This window comes from Channa argus, chromosome 16 (assembly GCF_033026475.1).
Source record: "Channa argus isolate prfri chromosome 16, Channa argus male v1.0, whole genome shotgun sequence".
NCBI classification, from domain to species: domain Eukaryota; kingdom Metazoa; phylum Chordata; class Actinopteri; order Anabantiformes; family Channidae; genus Channa; species Channa argus.
The window spans coordinates 3,943,949-3,968,253 of NC_090212.1; the positions used below are offsets into that span (position 1 = coordinate 3,943,949).

Sequence of the window (24,305 nt, forward strand, 5' to 3'; positions counted from 1 at the left end):
AGCGCAGCAAATGAGACGACATCTCATTTCCTTTTTGAAGTGGTTAATCAATGTTGATGGTGAATTTGAACCCAAACCAATTTTTATAGTTTAAGTGGATAAACAACATTGAAATAATAACCTACTGAGCCTACTAGCATGTGGAGCAGGTACCTACTGGCTCATATCTATAGCAGTAGTAACAGCAGATAAAGGCCTTTGAAAGGTGTCACGTCATGTGTGAGAGAATAAGAGCTGTTTACTTCACCAGTGCTTTGTTCCAACAAGAGACTTAAAGCCTGATTTTTTTTCTGCCTCAGCTACTGTACATGTTAATTGTTTTAATTACAGTAATTGACAGTACATCATGCTGCAGTGCTGTTGTATGCTGTTCTCAGCTCCCCTTGGATTGAGGCTCCCTTTTTTAAAAAAAATGAATGGCTTTCAGGTGGTGCAGGTTTAAACGTTTGGACATCTCTAGGGTAGGTTTAAAGATCTTAATGACCAGCCTGTATACTAACCAAAGTATACAGTTTACCGTTTGGTTAGATTCAGAATCTAACCAAAAAAGTAACAAAGTCCCAAACATGGTAACACCAGTTTCTCAGAGCAAGTCTTTCAAATTCCAGATTCTCTGTAAAAGCATCTGAGCGCACAGTCTATCCTTTGTTCAAATCTGCTTTAACAGACTAAAGCTGGGTTATCCTACAGGCCCCAGACTGATAAATGTCTGCATCTATTTCATAGAGCCCTTTTTGAGACGCCTGTCAGGAAAGGTGGCAAAAAAACAAGCTTGCAGCTGGTTGATGTAATCCTCTACAGTTGGCTGTCGCTGTTCTAGAAAGCTGGAGCCATTCAGGTAGTCTTTTCCTTATCCAGCAGACATATAAGTGATTCTGTACAATGTGTGTGTGAGTATATTTGATTGAACAGAAAGATTACTCTGGTTATCATCCAGAGAAGCGTAAGGCCTCAGCCACAATGTGCTGCTTCTATTTTCCACTCTGATAATCACTATCTTTTGGCAAGATTTTCCCTGTTGGCAAGATTCAGCTTAGGAACCCTGTCGAAAATCTTCAGCTACTTTTGCATATAATTTCATAAAAGACGCAAAGATTCCACATTGCAGGTGAAGCAAAACAGAACTGTTAGTTTGTCGCTTTAAAGCTCCACAAAACAAATGTATGAGTGCCAACTGCTTCCTACAGCAAGTGAGAGATAACTGTTGTCTCCACTTTGAGCGTCAGCACTGGTAAATGATACAACATGACATCAGTGGGCTGCACTTAACAGACACAGGTTTCTAGGTGTTTTCGTGTGACACACAAAGCAGACTGAAAGAAGAAAGACAAAAATGTAATGTTAGTCTGTCCAGCTCTCTTTCTCAGCGCTCACTCGATGTTGTTTAGGAGACAGCTGTAGTATATCTCATGCTCCCTCCAGTGCTTGTGTGTGTGTGTGTTTGAAGATTATGGCACTGAATAGAGCTGACATCTGAAAATATCATGGCGCGTAATAGGGCATAACTCACATAGGATGGACTCAGTCAGGAGGGTTCATGATGCCCTTATTGTTACAGAGGCAGTTTATGTTTTTTGACTTTGAAAAATATAAAGTGTTCTCTGGAGTCTACTTAAAGGTGCAGTGTGTAGGATTCAATGGCATCTTCCTTTCCAAAGAAAACCATATCTGACCATGAGGTGCCTGTCATCATCTCCAACTCCATTAAGTTTGGCAAAATGCCAAATGATGAGGTTACTGAGAAATATTTAAAAATGTAATTTAATCAATCTAGTCTGTAAAACTATAGGTCCAACCCCCATATAAGGTTATTGTTACTAGCTGATGTTTATATTTGTAACTACGGTCTGCATGTAAAAAAACACATAGTCTGTAGTTCTTCGTGTCCATCTTCGTCTTCCAAGCAGTGCTGTAGCATCCCCAAATACAAACTGCTACTTTAAATTAAAATGCAAATTTCCCTCTCTTAGATCCATTGTTTGGTGCTCACTGTAGAAATACGGTGGTGCAACACGATGGGAACCCCTCCCTGTATGATCATGAAATGCTCGTTCCAAAGACAATGTGACAGTTCTTACTTTCAGGTGATTACACACTAATTAAATCATAATTCTAATTTCTACATCTGACTTCTGTTAACAACACTGCACCTTTAACCTGGCATTTTTACTCTAACCTGAGACTGATTAATGGTTCTGAATGGTGCTGATTTACCGGTGCCAAGAGAGGATGAAGCCGTCAAAATGACCGTCCTGTCCCTGCAGGATTCACACTAACTACAGTACACTTGGATTTTTGTCTAACAGATGGCTACACAGCTGTGCAGGCATGTTCATGTGAAGGTTGCCCTTGTACAACAAACTCCCACTCACACCAAAAAAACCCCAAAAAACCTGTTTTTGACAGACTCTCACAATCTTGACTGCCATGGCTGTCTGTCTCTCTCTGTTTCCTTTCCACCACAAATACCTAAGCTACAAAAAAGACAGCATGTCATGTCCTTTCAGAATGTAAAGACAGTTACAAAAATGTTTAATGTGAGTGTGTTCTGATCACCTAGGCAAGTTAGGAAATTCCTGTGATCACAGTTATAGTAAATCAAAATGAATTGTTGGGAGGACTGCAGTTTTACAGAATCAAACACAGTTTTGCAGCAAGAAAACATAATTCTATTTCTGTCTTCGCATCTTACCCTGTCTCCCAGAAATTACATTTAGAAAGTACTACTGCAATTTTCAACAACAAACATATTGTGAAAGCAGTGTAATGGTGCCTGGATTACATTTATATCAACATAATGAGGAAATGTTATTTCATTTGTTTTCCCCACAGTAGCTGTTAATAGCAACTCATAGACACTGAAAACGGGCATTTTTGTATTTATGGTGATCTTTCACAGCAGTATGTTAAGGAGATTGCGGTTGAATGTAGATAAATTCAACCCTTACTTGATGCATAATACACAATCATTTTAATAACTTTAAATAGCACCACAGTCTTTTACTACCATGACAAAGATTCTGTGCTTCTATTGTAAAAATCTTAAAGCTAAACTGTGAAAACTACAGAAACGGACTTAGTCCTCAAATCTCCCTCTCATTGCTCTGAAAAAGTTTGCTTCACCCTTTAGGTAGTTATCAAATTGCAATAAGTAAAAAAGCTGAAAAACATATTAATTAAGCAGAAATCATTTCTTTTCTCTGATTGGTCAGAAAGGCGAGCCTCGCTAAAAATACTTTTTGCAAGTGAGCATTGCTAGTGCTGTTAAGTAAAACTCGAGCAGATAAGAGCATATATGTAATAAAGAAACTATGTGTAACTACTATGTGAAAAATGACTAAGAATCTGAATCCTCGTCTTGGGTATAACAGTGTAATCATAGTCCCAAGGGTGCTGCTCCGTGATAAATGGAGGTTCATGAAAATGTCAAAAAGGCTTCCTCAGTTATAATGGTCCAGTCCTTCTTAACTGGGAGGTTTAACTTTTCAAGATCCCAGCAAGAAATTTCAACTGGAATAAGCCGGTAAAATCCGATTTCATTTCAAGGACAAATGAACTTCACCAACCCTGAGCTCAACATAGAACTGTCACAATAATTACGTTATTGACTTTTCATAGGATAAATGGACATGACTTTAATCATTTTTGCTGTTCTTGAGATTGTTTTTGCTGAGTGACTTAAACCGAATGCTTCGTGAGAGATGCCAATCAACAAGGTTATCAAACAGCTTATTGAAGATGTATCTGTGAACACTGGGTGGTATTTGGATGGAGTGGACATTTCCTGTTTTGTTGTTGTAACTGGATCTTTTCCTTCTGTGTATGATCTTTGCATTGGAGAAACATTAAGAAAGAATCTGCTTCTGTGAAAAATCACAGGTCTGCAGGTGAGGTGCGTTTAAGAACACTCAAGTGTAGGTCATCTGTATTTTATCAGAAAGTGGCCCTGTGTGATTCAGGGAAAGTCCCACCACCCCCCTATAATATTGTACTGCATCGATCACTTGATGTATGGCGGTAAACAGGTTAAAGGGGGTCTCATTTGTGGTTAAGATTTTTTAAGTATCTCAAAATGGATGGATTCATTACATCATTCATATCCTGAGGGTCCCTGAGGTCACATGTAGATTGTTGTCCCATCCGAACATTGCATGTGTTGTTCGGGTCTCACAAGTCAAATATGATTGGCTGTGAAAGTAACTGTAAAAGGGATTTTAAGTAGGTAATAAGTGGTGTGTTGTATTACTAAATGTGTGTATTTAACTATCATTCATCTTTAGATTATTTCAGAAAATGATTGTTTCGTTCAGCACCAAACAACACTCATATACTCTAATATAATGCACATCATTCTGCCAAACTGAATATTTGACTTAAAGCACCTTACTAGTCACTGTCCATCAACAGGCAGTTAGCTATGCCTGTTCAGGTTTTACTGACAGGAAATCTATGTAACCTGATGGAATTCCTACTCTAAGTAGTCATGAGCAAAAACCTGCAAAGAAAGCTTGACCTCTTACTTCTAGTACCTAGAAAAACACAGTGATGAATGAAGGAATTTTATACTGTTATCCTTGTTGAATAATATCTGCATTTGAAGGATTTTGTTATTTTGGAAACAGAGTACTTGGTTGAAGAAATAAGCCATAGACCAGTACAATAACTAAATGCCTTTCGTCTTGCTACTACGACAGGTGATTTAGAGTTTTCTACCTAATGAGGTGTTTTCATTTACTGTTCTGCTCAAATGATGAGTGCAAGGAAGCAGAAGATATTTAACAATGTGCACTATGTACTGGATGTATTATTCGTTTCGGCACAGTGAAGTAGAAAACTCCAAAGTAAGGAATGCTCCTTTTTAGTCAAGGTTTGCAGCATGGAAAACCTCTTTTCGAATCACCTCTATTAATGCAAAAGTAAGTGAATTCATGCATTTAAAAAGTGACTTGAGCGGTAGCACCACTGTTTTTCCTTAACATAAAAAGAAATACCAATGAACTATGATAGAGGTTTCCTCTTAGATTTTAACTTTAATTTTCTGTCAAGTTTTCCACCATGGTAATAAAAATATTAGTTACTGTACCTTAGAAAGTCTTACATATTTTATGCATTTCTAATTAATACTAGGTTTTTGACTTGCTTGAATGTGACGCCTCTAGCTTACTTATTTTAAAATGACAACTGTGTAGTAAGCATCTTAATTATGCACCACCTGTTCTCTTGGGGTCTTGACATATTAAACCGGCATTCACTTGTTGCTTAGTATCAGTGTCAACCACAAAGCCGATGTGAGGCAAAGTTGGTCTTTATGGCCACTACTTCTTTGACTTCAGCTGTCACAGCTCTGCTCCCAGGTTCCTGGGTTCTTCTTTCTCCCAATCACCAGCCTTCATCTTGCTCTTTCAGTGACCTGTCACCCACTTAGTCAGGTCCTCCCCATGTCTTTGTTCAATTTTCCCTCCATGCACACGTAACTCCGCCCATTCACTCACCTGCTCTGCATCAGCTCATCAACGACTTTATGTAAGCCCTCAGCCAGCAGATGTCCATTAGAAGAGGAGTTGAAGATAGTTTGCAATTGGAACAGCAGGGTTCTTGGCAGCAGCAGCAGCAGCAGCAGCAGCAGCAGCAGCAGCAGCAGCAGCAGCAGCAGCAGCAGCAGCAGCAGCTCAGCATTATGACAGTGATTGTGGTAGATTATTGTGTTACCCATAGACTGTATTAAATATGTTTTTCTCACTAAAAGTGTTTAAAGACTTTGATGCCAAATCTATCTTGTATCATTGCATTTTCCAAGTTCCAGTGAGAGAAACCACCATAGCAATGGAAAAGCAAGTCTAGCATTCCTACAATCTTTTGGCAAAATGTTCATAACACCAAAATTAAACCACATGTACATTTTGTAAATTAAGAATATGAAAATATGCATTGTACACAACAGCATACAACAGCACTGCAGCATGATGTACTGTCAATGACTGTAATTAAAACAATTAACATGTACAGTAGCTGAGGCAGAAAAAAAATCAGGCTTTAAGTCTCTTGTTGGAACAAAGCACTGGTGCACATAGTGCATTGACTCACTAGAATTGTTATCAAAATGGAAAAAGGCCAACAGAAAAGAAACAAACCATTTAAAAAAAAAATGGATTTTACAATTTTACAGCCACTATAGTTTTCATTGTGCGACTGTGTGACTAAATGTATCACTGAGCATGTGTGCCTCTGCCCTAGCTTATTGTAAATGATATCAGGCTGCAGGAGCCGATAGCTCCAATGAGAAATGTCAACATGTTCACCAGCTGATGATCCACGTAGAAGACACGATTCAGATTGTTCTCCCCGTGCTTCGATGACCTTTTCTCCCACAGTCCAAAGACATGCACGTTAAGTTAATTGGTGACTCTAAATTGCCTGTAGGTGTGAATGGTTGTCTGTCTGTGTACGCCTTTCACCCAGTGACAGCTGAGATGGGCTTCAGCTCCCCACGACCTTGAACAGGAAAGGCAGTTACAGAAAATGAATGGATGGATGGATGTTTTGGTCAGTCTAACTGGAGTTCCTAGTGTAAAATTCAACTTCCAGGTCAAACCTGTCAGCCCATACAAACACATAAGATGTACTTTTCTAATACTTGGGCATTTTACATGTAGGTAGCACACTAGTTAGCCACAGTTTAATACATTAAAGTTTATTCCTCTTGTGATTTGGAATCAGTTAAAAAGAAAACTAACACTCTTTAGTTGAGCATCAATAATGCACTTAGTGCTCGGTCAACCACAGTGATAAACTCAGCAGGAACAGAACAAGTGAATAACATCTATATTGTATAGTATATGTTAAATATACATAGCATTTTATCAAAATAAGATGTAAGCTGTGCTACATTAAATGCTAAGAATAAAATATAAAAGCCCAATTGCAACGAGGAAAAAACTGAGTAAAAATCATAATCAAAATAAAATAATTTCAAAATAAATAAATTCTGTATGTCATCACGACTAATGCAGTGTGCAACTCTATACCAGTTGGTATTTTAGCAGCATCTTTGTCCCTTGCATTGAATTGTCGATGGTGTTGCAGGCTTGGTAAAGGCCATGAGTAAATGGATGTGGACCTTAAACCCCATCTGTGACTGAACCTTCTATCCCTAAAAGGTCACTGCTGCAACTCCTTGGCCTCGTTCTGTCTGCCCAGCAACCACAATACTCCCCACAAATACCAAACCATTTACTGGAGAAATGTTGCAGGATTGGAAATTATACTGAACTTTTCAGCTGAATCCAGGCAGCAGATGTGCATTTCTGCAAATATCTTTCCCCAGTTTTTGAAAACGCTTACTTTGCCACAATTGTGCCTTTTTTCGGAGGGAAAAGAAGATCAAAACAAACTGAACAGCCCCGCAAACCTAAAAGAAGCTGCCTTTTTTTTTTTTCTGTTTCTACATGCGATCCATTAAAACGTGTCCGTGAGAGAAACTGTCTGTCATCACTGACAGCTCTCACCACGAGGCCTTGTGGGGATTAGCTCCAGAGTGCTGAGAGGGTCAGAACAACATGCATCAAGTCTGCAATTATTCAGCAGAAATAAACACCTTTTTTTTCACATTGAGTTTCATATCCTTTTCTGCAGTGCTGATTGAATTTTAATATGATATGCTACTCAGAAACATGACAGCTGAGAGGAAAATAATATTTGAGTGTAGAATGTTTGCAGTTTAAAGTTTTTTATCACACCTTATAATCTGCTGTTTTGTCATTTGCATTCCTTACGTACTCCTCACAGCGGATAAAAGACGACTTGGTGCCCTGAGTCTCTGCCATCACTACACTGGGGCCATTAAAGAGACACCTTTAACAACTGGCTAGAATAATTTCTGATATGTTTAATATTTAGTGTGCAAAAACTAATGATTGCTTATAAAATGTTGACATAAAATCCAAGCAAAAAGGTCTAAAGTATCATTACTCATGTCAGGTTGGGCTATTTAGCTCACCAGTGAGAAGCTATTCAAACAAGTTCATGGCATGAGGGGGGGGGGACCTTTGACCTCAAAGATGACCTCATATGCAGCCTTGCTAAATTCAATACATTCTAACATTTGTGGTGGACTTTACTGAGGTTGGTTTTATCACTCTTCTTTACCCGGTACGCAATTACATTTCAAAAAGTTTCAAGTTGGGAGTTTTGGAAGGTAATTCAGCCAAAAAACTATTAGATTAAACACGGTTTGTTGCACTGCCTCAAAAAAACTTTGATACCCTTTTTACTTTCATGCTTTTATCTTTGTCACACATTCTGCTTGTTCTTTTTTGGCTTAGATATGTTTCATTTAGTTTTGTATTTGGCCTTGAGTTACTTAGTTTTGCATTTCTGTGGCTAAACAGTTCTACGTTACTGCATACACTTTTTGCTCCCACTTGTAAATTTGGCTCATTTTCTGAAAATGTAACATTTTCCTTTTGTTGTCTTGTCTTTCCTCTCTTTATACACATATCCTTTTATAAGTATGAGTTATTAAAGTGCTAGGTCTACACATTGCCAAACAGCCTCATGCTGCGGCTGTCATCTCACACTTTTATGCATACTAATAAATAGTAGCATAAACATTTAACTAACATTAGAACCTTACAAACATCTCTGATAGCAATTAAAACTTCAGTCTCTGAGGCAGTTTTCCATTAATATATTTTGCTCATGAAAGCACCAACAAAAATAATTGAAATTATTAGTTTGTGTTTTTGTTTTGTTTTTTTAGAAATTAATGATAAGTTTCAGGGAAGTAATAGCTATTTGGATGGGGGTAAATGTGTCCATCCATTTAGAGGAGTGAGTCTGAGTCACCTGCGGCTTGAATTTTTTTTTTTTTCTAAATTGTATTATCTTTTCCCAATAGCCAGTGCAGAGATGATGGGCAAAAGGAAAGAATCAGACTAAAGTCAAAAGACAAACAAAGAAATGCAGAAGCAGGAAGGCAGTGTCAAGAACTCTTCAAAATGTAGTCAACTCCAACACTCCTTTCAATTAGGAACTCATCTATTACTTCCTAAACATGCATGGATGTCGCAAACTTGAAGTAGTTTTTGCTGCATGCATGTAAGTACATCAATAAGAGGAGCTTATATAAAAATAACTTCTTAGCACAGTTTAATCGTGGGTTTCATTCAGACAATTCTCATGTGATTTCTCACTCCTGCTTTGCATTGCAAAATACATGCATATGAATCTTGGAGAATATGTGAAAATTAATTGATGTGAAAAATTCTCAAGGATGATAATCAGACCAGCTCATCAACTGTGCAATTTCTACTCCTTTGGTCTAAGCACCATTGAAGAATTTCTCTGACCTGTGTTAGAGGGTTTTTGCAGATAGCCATTTTTATTTTTCGTATGAAGATTGATTAGGAACAAAAAGTGTATTGCATGCCAGGATGGTTTCATGTTTATCTAGCATGACTAAACAAACATGAAGCATCAAACACCAAGCTGCAAATAAGTGTTAAAATCAATGTGCAATCATACCCGGTTTAAACTGATTCCATGTTTTCTGTTTTTTATAGGTCCCCTTGCATAAACTAACATGGACAAAGTGGTCATCAGTCTCCTACTTCTGGGAACCACAGTTACGATGGTCCATGCATGTCCCAAATACTGTGTCTGTCAGAACCTCTCAGAGTCTCTGGGAACTCTGTGCCCCTCCAAAGGCCTGCTCTTCGTACCACCAGACATTGACCGACGAACTGTGGAGCTTCGGTTGGGTGGCAACTTCATCCTCAAGATTACCACTCAGGACTTTGCCAACATGACAGGTCTGGTGGATCTAACTTTGTCTCGCAACACCATCAGCACCATCCAGCCTTTTTCCTTCATTGACCTGGAGACTCTGAGATCCCTGCATCTGGACAGTAACCGGTTGACCGAACTAGGGCCAGATGATCTCCGGGGACTGGTCAACCTGCAGCACCTGATACTAAACAACAATCAGCTAAATCGGATCTCAAAAGAAGCCTTTGATGACTTGTTACTGACGCTGGAAGATTTGGATTTGTCCTATAATAACTTGCGCAGTGTGCCTTGGGAGGCCATCCGCAAGATGGTCAACCTTCATCAAATGAGTCTGGACCATAACCTGATCTTCTTCATTGCTGAAGGGACATTTATAGATCTGGATAAACTGGCTCGCTTGGACCTCACCTCTAACCGTCTGCAGAAGCTCCCTCCCGACCCAATCTTTGCACGTTCCCAGAGCAATGTAGTGATGAGCACTCCGTATGCCCCTCCACTCTCTTTAAGCTTTGGTGGAAACCCATTGCATTGCAACTGTGAAGTGCTTTGGCTTCGAAGGCTCGAACGTGAGGATGATATGGAAACTTGTGCATCTCCTGCAAGTCTAAAGGGGCGCTACTTTTGGTCAGTTCGTGAGGAGGAGTTTGTGTGTGAGCCCCCTTTGATCACGCAACATACGCACAAGCTCCTAGTGCTAGAGGGGCAAACGGCTAGCTTGCGCTGCAAGGCTGTTGGTGATCCAATGCCCACTGTGCATTGGGTTGCTCCTGATGACCGTTTGATTAGCAACTCCTCTCGAGCAACGGTATATGAAAATGGCACCCTGGATATAACCGTTGCCACATCCAAGGATTATGGGACCTTTACTTGCATAGCTGCTAATGCTGCTGGGGAATCTACGGCCTCCATTGAGCTGTCAATCATTCAACTCCCCCATCTGAGTAATGGTACAAATCGTACCACACAGTCCAAATCAGGGCTTTCAGACATAACTAGCTCTACGAAGATCAGCAAAGGGGAGCCTAAACCTCTGCCAGAGAAAGTGGTATCTGTATCAGAAGTGACTGCTGTCTCTGCTCTGATCAAGTGGACAGTTAGCAAGTCAACTCCAAAGGTCAAAATGTATCAGCTTCAGTACAACTGTTCCGAGGATGAAGTCCTCATTTACAGGTAAGAATGATTAATGAAACTCGATTACATCAAAGTAGGAGCTGAGACCTTTCTGAACGAGGTGGTAAATTAAGCCAGAGGAATAATCTTTCACTTCAGAAAGCTCACAGCTCAGCTTCTTGAGTCGATTGCTAATTGTTTGCTGGGTGAGTATTTGAGACACTCAATTTCGTTCAAGTGTTGCTTGAAGATCAACATTAATTTTTTTCCTAATCCTTCTTTTTTGTCTTATTTCCCTTAATTGGAAATTGGTGGGCATCCTGCATTCATATTTTCAGGGAAACCAAAGAGAAATTTTTGCCCTGAAGCATTAATTAGAATTTTTTTATTTTTTTTTTTGTAAACTTGGGGACAGCAGCTGGAAATCTTTGGGCTCTGTGAAATCAATTTTATATATTAAATGAGGCAGTGACAGCCGTGACATTCAACCAAGATAATTGAGCTGGACATAGAAAAAAACACACTAAATTGTTTTGGGGAAGACAATGAAAAATCGCTAAATATACTGGTATGTGATGTAAGATTGTTTTTTTATAATTTACGTATGGGAATCTGTTTTGTCTGACAGCTTTTTAATATTTGAACCATAACTTAATGGATCATATCACCGTATATCAGAGATTCTCTTCTTTTATTAATCCAACGTTGGAAAATTCCTCCCCCAGCACTTTCTGCACTCATAGAGTCTCTTATCAGCACACTCCCACCTCCCATGTTACATTGTTGACACTAAGCTACGGTCGTCCTGGCCAGGTCCACTGCAAACACTCTGGATGTCATCTGATCCAAGCCAAATTAATATTGGTTTCGTCTGACAGAAGATTGTGCAGCCAAATGTATAAGGAGGTTTCTATGCACATTTTTGCCAAACCCATTTTCTTTTTATGCCATCCAAATAGTTTAGCTAATACAGCATCCTTCCCAGTGTCTGATCAGTCACTCCGTGTGCCAAGTCTGCAGCAATTATTTGTTTTTCATTGTAAGGGGGCATAGATGGTTAATTAAGCATGGCTTATGTTCAGTAGTTGTGCACCCTCTTGTACCCATTCCACAGTTTTTTTCTTGCTGTGACCGAGACCAAAACTGGGATAGCTGTCATGGTTACAGGTTACTTAAACTTTCTACCTGCAATTAAGCTTTTACTCACTCGCTTTTGTTTTTAACTATACAGAAAATCTACAGTTTTACTTTACACTTCAGCTCTAAAATAATACAAGTATTGTAAACAATTAGTGGTATATCACAAGGGAGTTCTCAGTTTGGTTGTATACTGTAAATTAATTTATGGATGGCTCCAGAGAGTGGCTATCCCTAAAATTACTGTATTTACAGTACAGTATCAAAAGAGTGTGAAAATTGCTGACTTGGCTGGTTTCCAATACCATGTAGTTTTATTTTTCCTCCAACACTGACAACTGGTGGTCCAGTGCTTCAGCAGCACCTTATCCAGTAATTGTTTGTGTGCACAGTGGTCCTACACGTCATACCTGTACTGTGCATTCCAGCAAAGTGTTAAATGAAAGAGAATTGACAGAATACGGGAAGAACAAAGATTGATTATTAGTTGAGAATATGAGATTAGAACTGTACAGAGTATTGAAGAAAGATATTACTTTATTCAAACACTGTGAATGCAACTCATCATCTTGTGAAGTCAATAATAAGGTGTTTATCTGCTTTCCCTGCTTGCGCACTCTGTGCCAGTTTGTCATGCCAGAGAAAAGGAGAACAATATGAATTTTCAATATCTTTTTTTCTTCCTGGTGATAGAAAAACTGGATGAACCAACCTGTGTTCCTGAAAAATGTTCTATGATTTTTCTCTGTCTATGAAATCCAAATGTAACATTGGTGTGTACTTAAACTCCTTTCACTAACTTTGAGCAAAAAATTATTTTCCCTTAAAAAACGGTTATTTTTATTGAAAAGCCTGATACTGTGGAAATTCAGAATATTTAAAATAAAGTATACACATTTATCATTTACTTTACATTTTACACATTGAGGTCTGTGACCCCAAGACTGGGAAAGTGGCACCAGCAGATTCGAGGGACAACATCTGAGACCTTTGTCCAGAAGTGTGCAGTCCTAGGAACAGCTAAGATACTGTGCAGAGGACCCGGGCTTGAAGGAAGGAATACTCCATATAGTTGGATAGCTTCGTGGTTCACGGCACTGACTTTGTGTAGGTTGCGGGTTTGATTCCTGGTTAGTGTGTGGTCAATATCCCGTGTGGACACTTAGGCTTGGATGTTGGGGAACCCGGGGAACCCGATGAGAAATGGGCTACTAGAACAAGAACCAGACATTCATGGACAAGAAATGAGAATAGGGAGTTATTGGAATATTACTATGCAAGAGAACCAAGAGTCTTTGGTCATTTTTATATTTTATTGTGTTTTCAAAAATCCCTGTCTCACGTGAATGTGTCAGTCTGTAAAGTGGATTATGTTATTTGTTTGTGCTGTTGTCCAAAATGTATTAGAAATACACTACTCAGACATACAAAGCCACTGGTGACATATTTATTAATTGTAAAACATTTGGTCAACATATTTTTATGAAATGCAAATTGCCCTTAATGCTCTAAATTGCCATGGCTGTGTACAATAGTCTGTAGTTAGTAGCAGTAGTAAGTAAATCAGTCAAGTCTACATGCACACGATCACAGGTGACACTGTGGGGATTCACAGGATATTGGGGATATTTTTGAAAATATGGTTATAATGATTTTCTTAGTCTAACCTCACTGCTTAGCCGATAGCTATTTACTAATCGATGCTTCGTAATCACTCAAACCTGAGAAAAATAACACAATACTTATTTAATACCTGTGCAGTCGGTTGCATGTCAGAAAACAAATGACTAACTAGGAGGCAAAAATGACATGCACAGACAAACTACTGGTTTTAAATTGATATTGACTTGACATTATTGTCTGGTTTGCCAACACGGTTTCCTAGGGCACTGTCCACACTCAAGCGAAGACACGTTTCCAAATCATCAGAGCCACATAAGGAAGAATAAAGAATGCATTAGCCCCCCGAAAAACATGAGACTATGCTGCATTTTTATGTGGAAAAAAGAGCAACTAAAGATGAGCAATGACCTGCAGCCCCACTGGTGTCTGGGTTCTCTGGTGAAAAGCACTTTAGTATAGGAACAAAACTTTCCTGTGGGAGAAAAGCAAGGCATCAATAACATGATGACTGAACAATCATCAGTTTTCAATGTTAATTCTACCCATATGTTATACAGTGAGGGATAACTAATGATAACTTTGGTCTGTTTGAATTGATTGTATTGTCTACAGTTACCATACAGACATTTAAACCAATATTGAATTTTCTCATGTTTTATAGCTTATAGCCAGTCTGCAGCATAGATTAGCTTGTTCCAGTATTATTTGAAAGCACTTCATCCAGACATATGTATTCATTCCAAAACATGTGGTTGACATTCAGAAAACGTCCGACACGGATCAGCATGCTAAATATTTATTGTAATTTATTATTGACAGTTGCCAAAACCTACATTGCATTACAGCTCCAGTTCCAATTACTTGTCTCTTCATATAGACGGATAAGTTTGTTGGATAAAAGCTCGACTGCCTGTTTATAGAACAAGAACAGAGGGTTTTTTCAGCATTTTATTGATTGGCAATACATCTCGAACAACTAACATACAGCCTCATTGTCCAAAGCAGTGAGGCTTTGTTAATTTTAAGGAGTGACTTAACATTAATGTGTGTTTAATGGAATGTGCAAGACATTTTCATTTACTGTAGCCAAAACAATATTCAAAAAGTGGTCATTGAACGCTTATCCCGTTACTATTGCTTCATGCATATCAAATGGGATTTTGGTCATTTTTATGAATTATTTTATACATGTAACCAGTGACTTAACATGCTTCTTTTTGACTATTTCTTTGACTCAATCTGTTATGCTGGGCCAGATCACAGATAATTTTAACACTAAAGGTCTTTTGTGTTTAACTCACATATAAAGAGGTCTTTATGTTTGATGCTGTTTCTCTCTGTGTGTCTTTTCAGGATGATTCCAACAGCCAGCAGAGCATTTGTAGTCACAAATCTTGTTCCAGGGATGCAGTATGACCTGTGTGTCCTGGCCATTTGGGATGATACTGCCACCACCCTCACTGCCACCAATATTGTCGGCTGTGTCCAGTTCATTACCAGGGAGGACTTCGCGCAATGCCAGTCTCTTCACAGTGGCTTCCTTGGTGGCACCATGATCTTGGTCATTGGAGGCATCATTGTGGCCACGCTCCTGGTCTTCATCATCATCCTCATGGTGCGTTATAAGGTGACCAGCAGCATCCATACTAATAAATTGCCCACTGTGAGCAACACATACTCGCAGACCAATGGGGGTTTGAACAGGTTCAACGGCGCTCCGCCACAGGTCAAATCCACCGTGGTGGTAATGCGTGAGGAAATGGTAGAGTTCAAGTGTGGATCTCTCCAAAGCAGTCTCTCCTCCTCTTCCTCCTCTAACTCATTAGATAGCCACACAGGAAAAGCGGCTGGCGACCGTTACAGCATTCAGAGCAGTGAATGCAGCACCCTGCCAAGCAGTAAGTTCAGGAGGCATGGGCATGGAGCCAAAGCACGGCCCAACCTGGACCATCTTTTAGGGGCCTTCACCTCACTGGAGTTGCGAGGGGTAGCGAGGGACCACCAAGGGACTTCTGGTCCCTCCACTTCTTCCAGTGCTATGGTGGCTACGGCACCCCTGTCCGATAAAGAACCCCTGCTGGGAAGGGCCGAGTCCACCACCATGCTGGGTCGTCTCCTAGGGCTGCCACAGGAGGTGAAGCCCAAAAGGAGCCATTCGTTTGACATGGGCCATGTGGGTGCCACACAGTGTCGCAGCAGCCAACCTCGCAGGATCAGTAACATCTGGACTAAACGCAGTCTGTCTGTTAACGGCATGCTGCTGCAGTACGATGACAGTGAGGACGAGAAGCCCACTTGCGAGAGCTCTGAGTGGGTGATGGAGAGCACAGTTTGAGTACAGTGCACCTAACTGTGAGCTCCATGGCCAAACATAAATCTAGAGTATATCAGGAACTAAAGGAACGTGAGCACACAGGCAGGGAAACTGCCTTCGGGTATGGCATGAAGTTCATCCATGTGAATACTTGCGTGCAAAAAGAAAGTAAAATTGACATATTCCTGGACCATGTTCTCAACTTTCTGACAGCCTTCAACTGTATGTGAAAAAGTGTCCCTATTGTAACGGCTGTGCAGAAACACGACCTGTATGAAATATTTCCCAATCGAGAGGGCTCCAAGAAAAAAGGAGGGAAAGAAAGATGAGAAATTCAAAATGGATTTACTACTGTATGTCTTTATCACAAAAACAGAACAAAACAAAAAAGAAACAAAATGCCAAGAGGATTTGCTTCGACTGTGGTGAAATGGATATGCATCACAATGTTGTCAATCCTCAGTATGAAATGGGACTACTGCAAAAGTAGAGTGAAAGACCCGAAGAGTGAACAGAAAATTAAAACACAGTCATTTTTATTTTATTTTGAGTTTTTCTATCATTTTTACTATTTATTATTTGAGATGATTCATCGGCAGGGCAGAGGAAGAACTCAGTAATTAGGTCATCGTCCTCAGTTTTGATTAAGTGCACATACAGAAGCTACACGATACCCTTCATATACAGCCCTATCATATCATCTAACAGTATGTTCAGTCAAGTTTTAAAAAACATGATCTGATTTTTTTTTTTTTTTTTAACAGTGATTATAACAGTGTTCTAGATATCAGTGCCCCAAACAGCCAGTCTTGTATTTTTCCCTCAGGTTATGTATCATATGAGGTTAGTTCGATATTACAGTGAAAAGAAACACAACAAAACCAAATGCACAAGATGGTTGCAAACAGCCTGTGCTTCTTTGCAAAGGGTACAAATGCTAATTGCCACCATTTAATAGTGTGGAGACTCAAAGCGTTTCCAGCTCAGGTTGAAATCCTGCTGTGACAAACTGTCCTTTTGAATACTTTGGTGACAGAGGTCCCTGTAGGATAAAAGACCATTGATGTAAACAGAGTGTTTGCCTCAGGGTACGAGTTTCAGATGCTATCAGCACATATTAAAGGTCTTTAAAATCCATCAGGCTCACTTAATCATTTGCTTAAAGCCACAGTGGGATGTATTACTTGGCTGTAATTCTCTTTAGGCAACACAAACATTAGACTATAAGAGTTACTCGTTTAGCCAGGTTAAATGGTGGAATGAGTCCAAATCGACATTTATTATCCTGATAAAGGTCATTATGCTGCTTAGAAGAGGGTATTAAGTGGAGGAATGGAGGAGAAGAATGACTTATTATGGGTCACATGGCTGATAAACTCCCTGGAAATCTATTTTACCAAATTGCATGATACATAACCTTTGTTGGTTCCTTAAAGCAATCATTAAAATGGTCGTATCTTCATACCGGGCTGTGCATTACAGTTATATACTTTGAATCAGTGGCTAATCAGATTAGTGGTCAACCAAGACATCTCGTGGGTCTCTGTTGCATTTCAAGATGTTGGATGATCATCTCTTTTTTTGTTGTTTTGTTCCCTACAGTAGGTGTACTGTTCTGTATATTGGCATTCTTTTGTACAATAACTGGGTGAGAATGTAACGGGGGGAAGTTGTGCAGTAGTACTTTTATTTTCATGTGAAGCAAACAGTGAGAAGGTGCTTTACCGTGGTGTACTGACTCGGTCATTGTTAGCTGGGTCACTGGAAGGGGATGTTATGTGTTTCATGCAAGAGGGAAATAGAGGACTGGCTGTTCTTAAAAGGTCAGCTCACTCAAATAACCCAACCCGACTTACCTCTAGTGGTATCTCACCAGGTTCAGCTTTTATTTGGGCAGGTTTTGATCTTTTTGCCTTAACTCCAGTATCATGAGTTTGGACTCAGCAGTTTGAGGATTAAAAGACTTTGACTGCTTTAGATTATGCTGTCCACTCTCTTTAACATCTCTGGTGTATTAGCCCATTGTAACCAATGATGCAAATCAATGACTAGAACTGCTTCGTTGCAGTATTGGTTTGTTTATCATTTCTCTATTAGTGTGTAACACTTTTGTCCCATATCTACTATGAATATTTCTGTAAAATCCTGAATTATATCCCATTTTTGTATTACACTATATGTGCACTGCACTATGATTAAGGTAGAGAAAGATTTGTGATTATGGCAAATACAGGTACTGCATTGGTTTACTTAATAGTGGTTTATTTAATAACTTGAATTCTTCACAAAATCCATAAAATATGTTGGTGGTTTTATGAATATCAATATAACTTAATCTATAGTTTGCTGTTAATTTTGTTAATTGCCATCAACTAATTTGTAACTATAAATTCATAGGAAGGTTCCTGGAAAACCTCAGTATTGCATCTAACTTGCATCAAATAACAGCGGTAAACTGTTCAGTACCTGCTGAATGCTGATGACTTTGTGACTTTTGAACAGTTTACTCCACTTTAGTCCACAACATCTGAGAATTGTCTTTTGCAGTACTTTCTGGCGACATCCCATTTCTCCTAGAAGCTTCTTGAGTCCTTTGCACATTAATAGTGACTCCCTGATGCCCACAAATCTAATAATTCATCTCTCATTGTCATAACTAGGCCTGTTATTTGTCTCATGTGTCATGTGCATGAGTTTTACTTTTATAAAGTAAAATCACAAAGCATTAGCAAGCCCTGATCAGATGCTCTCTGGTGCACAGTACATGTGAGGCATTCAGGGACTGCACAGAGTGTAGGTCAAATTTTCCTTAACAAAAGATGCGGTGGCTGGACTAAATTACAAAGTTGCACTGAATTCATGAGGGCTGGTTGAATTTGATGATTGGTACCTTTCTAATAGATCATTTGCAGTTTAATTAAAACTATTATATGTACAATCTTTGTGATGATCATACAAAATGGTAAAACTGAGTGAAAAAGAAGTCAACTGAGAAATTAGTATTGTACGAGCAGTTCTGACAGACTTTCAGTCACAAGAGGGCTAAACACAACTTTTTCTTTTTGGTTCAGCACTGTACATTATACGACTTTCCATAATGCTGAGCTTTGTTTGCACTAAAGTGGAGGCAAAAAACCTAAAAGTGGATGTCTCAAAAACTGAACACACAAAACCAAACCTATCTGCATACCTAAATGCTACTAGAGTTAATTGGGGGAACTGACCCTTTAATCTGCTGTTTCCAATTGTGCTATTATGTAACATCCCCTTCTACTCTGCTAACTAAGAATCCAATTTAAGTGTGTACTTGACTTGACATAGTCCTGATTCTCACCCGAGGTTCTAAGACAAAAACAAGAATAAAAATCTGTTTCTGTGTGAAAACATTTTGGTACAAAAAATACAAAATATTGATTAATTCCCTTGAGCTTGACTCTTCTGTGTTTTCTCTTACAACACCTCACAATTATTTTATGTGCCCTGGATTACAATTGCAATTACATTTTTGGTGCTCATCCTGAAAGAGTGGTGAGCGTTGCCTTACTGATACCTAGAAAGTAGTTGATGGAGTTTCCTTCACCCTTTTCTTTCTTTGTTTACCATTGATGAGCGATGGGTTTTCCTCTGAGGTCCAGCTGCTGTAATCAGGCCAGTAGCTGCTGACTCACCCCAGCTCTGCCCTTATTACAAATGGCCGGTACATCCTGCTCCTGGTCAGCACCCATAATAAGGTCTTAATTCATATAATCTGTCAGGAAAGGTGCTTACGGCAGCACAGAGTAAATATAATCGCTACAAGGGCTGAGCATTCCATGATAAGACAGAGATATGCACCTGCTGAGATGCAGGACGAACATGACCACTGGATGTAATAAGGGTTGAAGCATACTGTTAACTATACGTACACACATGCAAAATGAAGCCCTCCGTAGCCTGTGTTGATTTGGAGCATCAGTTGTGCAAGTCCTCAGGGATTAATGATAAGTGCTGTATTTGAGATACAACCCCCCCCCCCCCCCCCCCCCCCCATACAGGAAGGGCAGTATCGCACGATTTCAGCAGCATCAAATCACAACACCAACTGTGGAAGGTTTTTGGAAAAAACGTAATGAGACTGTCCACAAATACCTGCATCTACATACCTGCCATTTATGTTGTTGCTTTTTCTCTCAAAATTAAGCTCTTTTAGTGAGGAAGAAATGTCCCTTGGGGCTAAGCTTTTAAACTCTTCAGACATACACAAACTATGTAAGGAATTATGTGTACATCGATTAGCGATGCTGTGCCAGTGACGCTGCCGTTATCTACACATACACTTGCATAAACGGCTAGTATAGCCTAAACCTAAGAAAGGATTTGTGCTGTCATAGTGGAGAAGATATTGGACATGTTAGCACAGCTGCTTTACTTTTTTTCCCTCACCAGCACAAACACTGAATTCATAAATTTCAACAAGTCTTCCAAACAACACCTATATACTTTTTGTTTGTACTATTGTTTGTCCCTGCCTTAGTTTTCAAACCACAGGAGCATGCGTTGAAAGATCGCCCACAGGTCAGCAAGCGCCTATTAAAATTGTACCCTGTTCAAAATGGCAGCTGTCATATTGTACAGTGGCTCCAAAATCATTGTATCCTTACAGATTTTTTTAATATAAACATTCAAACACACTGGATTACAACTGTGACAAACAGTTTGTTTAGGTTTAAGCACAATGACATATGGTTTGGACAGTTTTCATAGATGATTTAGGAAAATGTTAAGTATTGGCTTCACAGTTTTCTTATGTCACACACGTCAGGTGACAACACTAAGTCATTTAACTTACTGTATGTAATGTTACTGGTACAAATGAACTGTAGAGCTGTATTACACAGAAAAAAAGCCTTGCTACTTTGGTAAGTAAGGGTGAGAACAATTTGACCCTTGCAACCATAAAAGGGCCACTAATCCTAACAATCCATAGATGTTGCGACGTTTTACAGGATATACAAAACTTTGACATGATAGCAGCGCTAGAAGGTAACTGATGTCACTGAATATAGATTTTATGGCAATTCATGCAGTAGTTCTTGAGATATATCTCTATAAACAACACAATCAATTGCATGTTTAAGGTAGAAGAAAAGTCAGGAGATCACCATTTTTTCTAAGTTACATCCCATGGGGCAGCTGTGTCAAACTGGTCTCCTGTATATCTGCCCCTGGGACAGACAGCCCATCCTGAGAGCCTATCCATGCAGTTAGCACAACAGAAAACATGGAAATTCTTTTAAGTTTAATATAGTGCACAAGAAAAAACAAACCCTCAACTATTTCTGGCATAAAGTGACAGGACTCTTGTAGATGCAAATACAGAGTCAGTGTTGTCTCTTGTTTCGAATCACTGGTTTGATGTCCTGTCTGCATGGACAAAAAGAAAGACTGCAGGTACTTCTTTGTTTACAGCAGACGTTTGATACACGCGGAGAAAAGAAACAGTAGATTTGATGAGTATCACTGCTGATTTACTGAGTGTTAATACTAATTATTTCACTCCTCTCTTATTTCTGACCTTCTCTGTTGTTGTTTTATTCCAAAACACTGCATCAAAGTTTTGTTTTGCAGGGCAGTGACCCCTTTTAGGTTTTATAAAAATCACATATATCCATCATCTTTTATGCCGGAATACAGCCTACAGATGTGGATTCTATCATTTTATGGAAGCAAAGCAGACAACATTTGGGGTCTTGACTAAATGTTTGCATGTAGAACTCCCATATCCCCTGAAATTTGACGGTCCTCCGCAAAGAACTCTCTGAAAGCAAATAATATAAGTGCAGATAGTGGGTATTTTTTTATTTCCTGAAACCTATCATAATAACCTTAATATTAAAGCAGTAGAGAAGCTGACTGGGTTTGTTTATTTCTCAGACAAACTTGTCTGTGGGGAGAAAATTCTACATCCAGATTGGTGAGTGACATCTGAACCTGCCAGAGTTGCTTCCGTCTTATCTCAGAGTTGGTTTCCTTTCACTCAGTCTTAATTTGTATTTCATCTGCTGTCATTCTGTCTCTCTCTTAATGTAACAAGGAATTAGTTGATATCTGCTCCATAGCATATTAACATGTCAGAATGCAATTAAATGCTCCTCTGGATGGCTAGAAAATGCAATCACATCACCACATTATTACATTAACTCTCATTTATCAAATTTCTTCATTTTCTAACTGATGATTTGCAGTAATTCTGATCCTGGCATATTTATGTCTGGTTTTATGAATAAATAGCATTGCAATATTAGTAATTTTTGTATCCTGTATTTGATTGATTTGATTTCTAATGTTAAAATGAAAATCTCTGCTAAGTATTCGGTATTTAAATTTAAGCTGCTCTACTCAATGTTTTTACATCAACAGCAGACACATAATTATATAAAAGGGAAAGAACTCGGTAAATATTCTAATTCCTTCTGGGGGGTTTTAATGTCTTTCCGCTCTACAGTCCCATCACTTTCAACAGTATTGTCTCCAGCAGTAGACAATCCACCGCAGATAACATCAATAACTAGCTGTTGGATGATCAGCTGAATATTTCTCAGGGTTCGTTGGAGAGTAGATCAGTGTGAAAATGAGAAGAAATAGCTGATGTCAGGTGGTAAGAGATTAGCTTTCAAATAAATGCATAAGTAGCTCTGGGCTTCTGGAGGAATAAACTGGGGACTGTTTGCTAACTTCATGACAACTTGCTTCTAGCAGCGTTTTGGCCGGAGCTTATTCAGCATTTTTCTCATTTTTCTGACGGTACAATCAGGCCAGACGGGCGGCCAACTGTGGCCTTGGCCACTCCCAAAACTCCGATTAGCTGCCCCAGTTGCCCCACAATTACAGACAAACTGAAAACTGAACTGAAGTAGTTTATTATCAATGTAAATAAATATTGTTTTATTATTATTTAAGTTTAAGGTGGTTTGATGGATGTTTTTACAGAGTTTTGTAGTAAGTGCAACCAGGCAGATAAATTCTGCAAAAGGAGGAATTTACCTCTCGCCAACTGGTGGATACGTTTGGTATTTGACATTTCTGACACTGAACACTTTCTAAACACAATTTTAGCCTATTAAAGTACAATTTTTAATTTCAAAAAAGGTTTTAGTTACTCCAGTTGTCACCCTATTGGGTTTATGCCACAGTCTGGCTGCGCCTGGATCTGCCTATGAGTGTAATGGGCTTTATTTGCATTTTTTAAGTCAGTCATTATTAAATTACAGTAAATAAGAATGCTGCAAAACAAACATTACTAAAAATTTCTGATCAGTTAGCAGGCTGAGACACTTGGAAGTGAATATATCTGTACTGCTGCTGAAGCCAAGTTTGACTTTAGAGAAGAGTTGACAGCCCCTTTCCACAATGTCAGAAGTTTAAGAGCATATTTCGAATTTCCCCCCTCCCCCCGAAAAAAGGGGGTTACATACTGTAGTTTTAAGAATCTATATAAAACACTTTTATAATAACAACATGTGGGGATACACTGTACCACTACAATATCTACTTCACTAATATAGTAGATACTAAGTGGCTATTTCCTATAATATTCTGTAGTGAATGATATTTATAAGCTCCTAATACAGTATGTTTTTCCTTTAGCCGTCCAATCACAATTATTTTGAGGAAACTAACAGTTAATGTAACTGTATTATGTTGCCCACTGTTTTATTAAATTTTAATCAAACTGCATTGTTTTGCACTGCATTCCCTTTATGTTAGAAAGAATTATTTGTATATAACACTCTGTCCTTTTAACTATCGTGTTTAGCTACGTAGAGTGAGTGAGTTTGGAGCATCAGGACGAGACGGTTCATGCTCGTGACTTATCCATTTTCCCTCCTGGGATGCAGCTCCATTTCAGCAACTTTCCCTGCAGGGAGATGTTCACTTCTCGAATAGCCAGTGGTGTGCCTCGCGTTGCATCAACACCTCTCTACCTTGACTGATTCTTCTTTCACCACTTCCAGCTTCTCATCTCCTCTCCTAAAAGTATGTCCATGCTCAAGGACTCCTGCAACATTTTGAGTTTGACCTCATGTTCACCCTATATGTGATGAGAGATTTGGCACTGAAATGGCCCCTGTTTGCTACAGATAGCTCTTTCCACTGAGCAGGTCAATACTACCCAGTAAAGGTCACTTATAAGCAACTGGCAAAACTTGTATCTTCATAAAGCTGAAACATAAATATCCTTATCAAGAAACACACATTTCAATACATTTATGTCTGTTTGTGTATAGGGTTTGAAACTTTACCTTGTTGCAGTTATGCTCCTGCCAAATCAACTGATAAATTCTTTCCTAAAACA

The 24,305-nt window shown here is 39.0% G+C and overlaps 1 protein-coding gene across 3 annotated transcripts in view; it reads left to right on the forward strand.

Moving 5' to 3' along the window:
* The window catches only part of LOC137101787 (leucine-rich repeat and fibronectin type-III domain-containing protein 2), a 140,544-nt gene extending 121,147 nt beyond the window's left edge, over positions 1 to 19,397 (forward strand). For all 3 annotated transcript variants that reach the window (XM_067480613.1, XM_067480615.1, XM_067480614.1), the window contains 2 exons: positions 9,561 to 10,956; positions 15,010 to 19,397. In XM_067480613.1, the coding sequence (XP_067336714.1) occupies positions 9,581 to 10,956; positions 15,010 to 15,991 (2,358 nt within the window). In that variant the 5' untranslated portion in view covers positions 9,561 to 9,580 and the 3' untranslated portion in view covers positions 15,992 to 19,397. The remainder of the gene's footprint in view (positions 1 to 9,560; positions 10,957 to 15,009) is intronic.
* Positions 19,398 to 24,305: the final 4,908 nt, after the last annotated feature.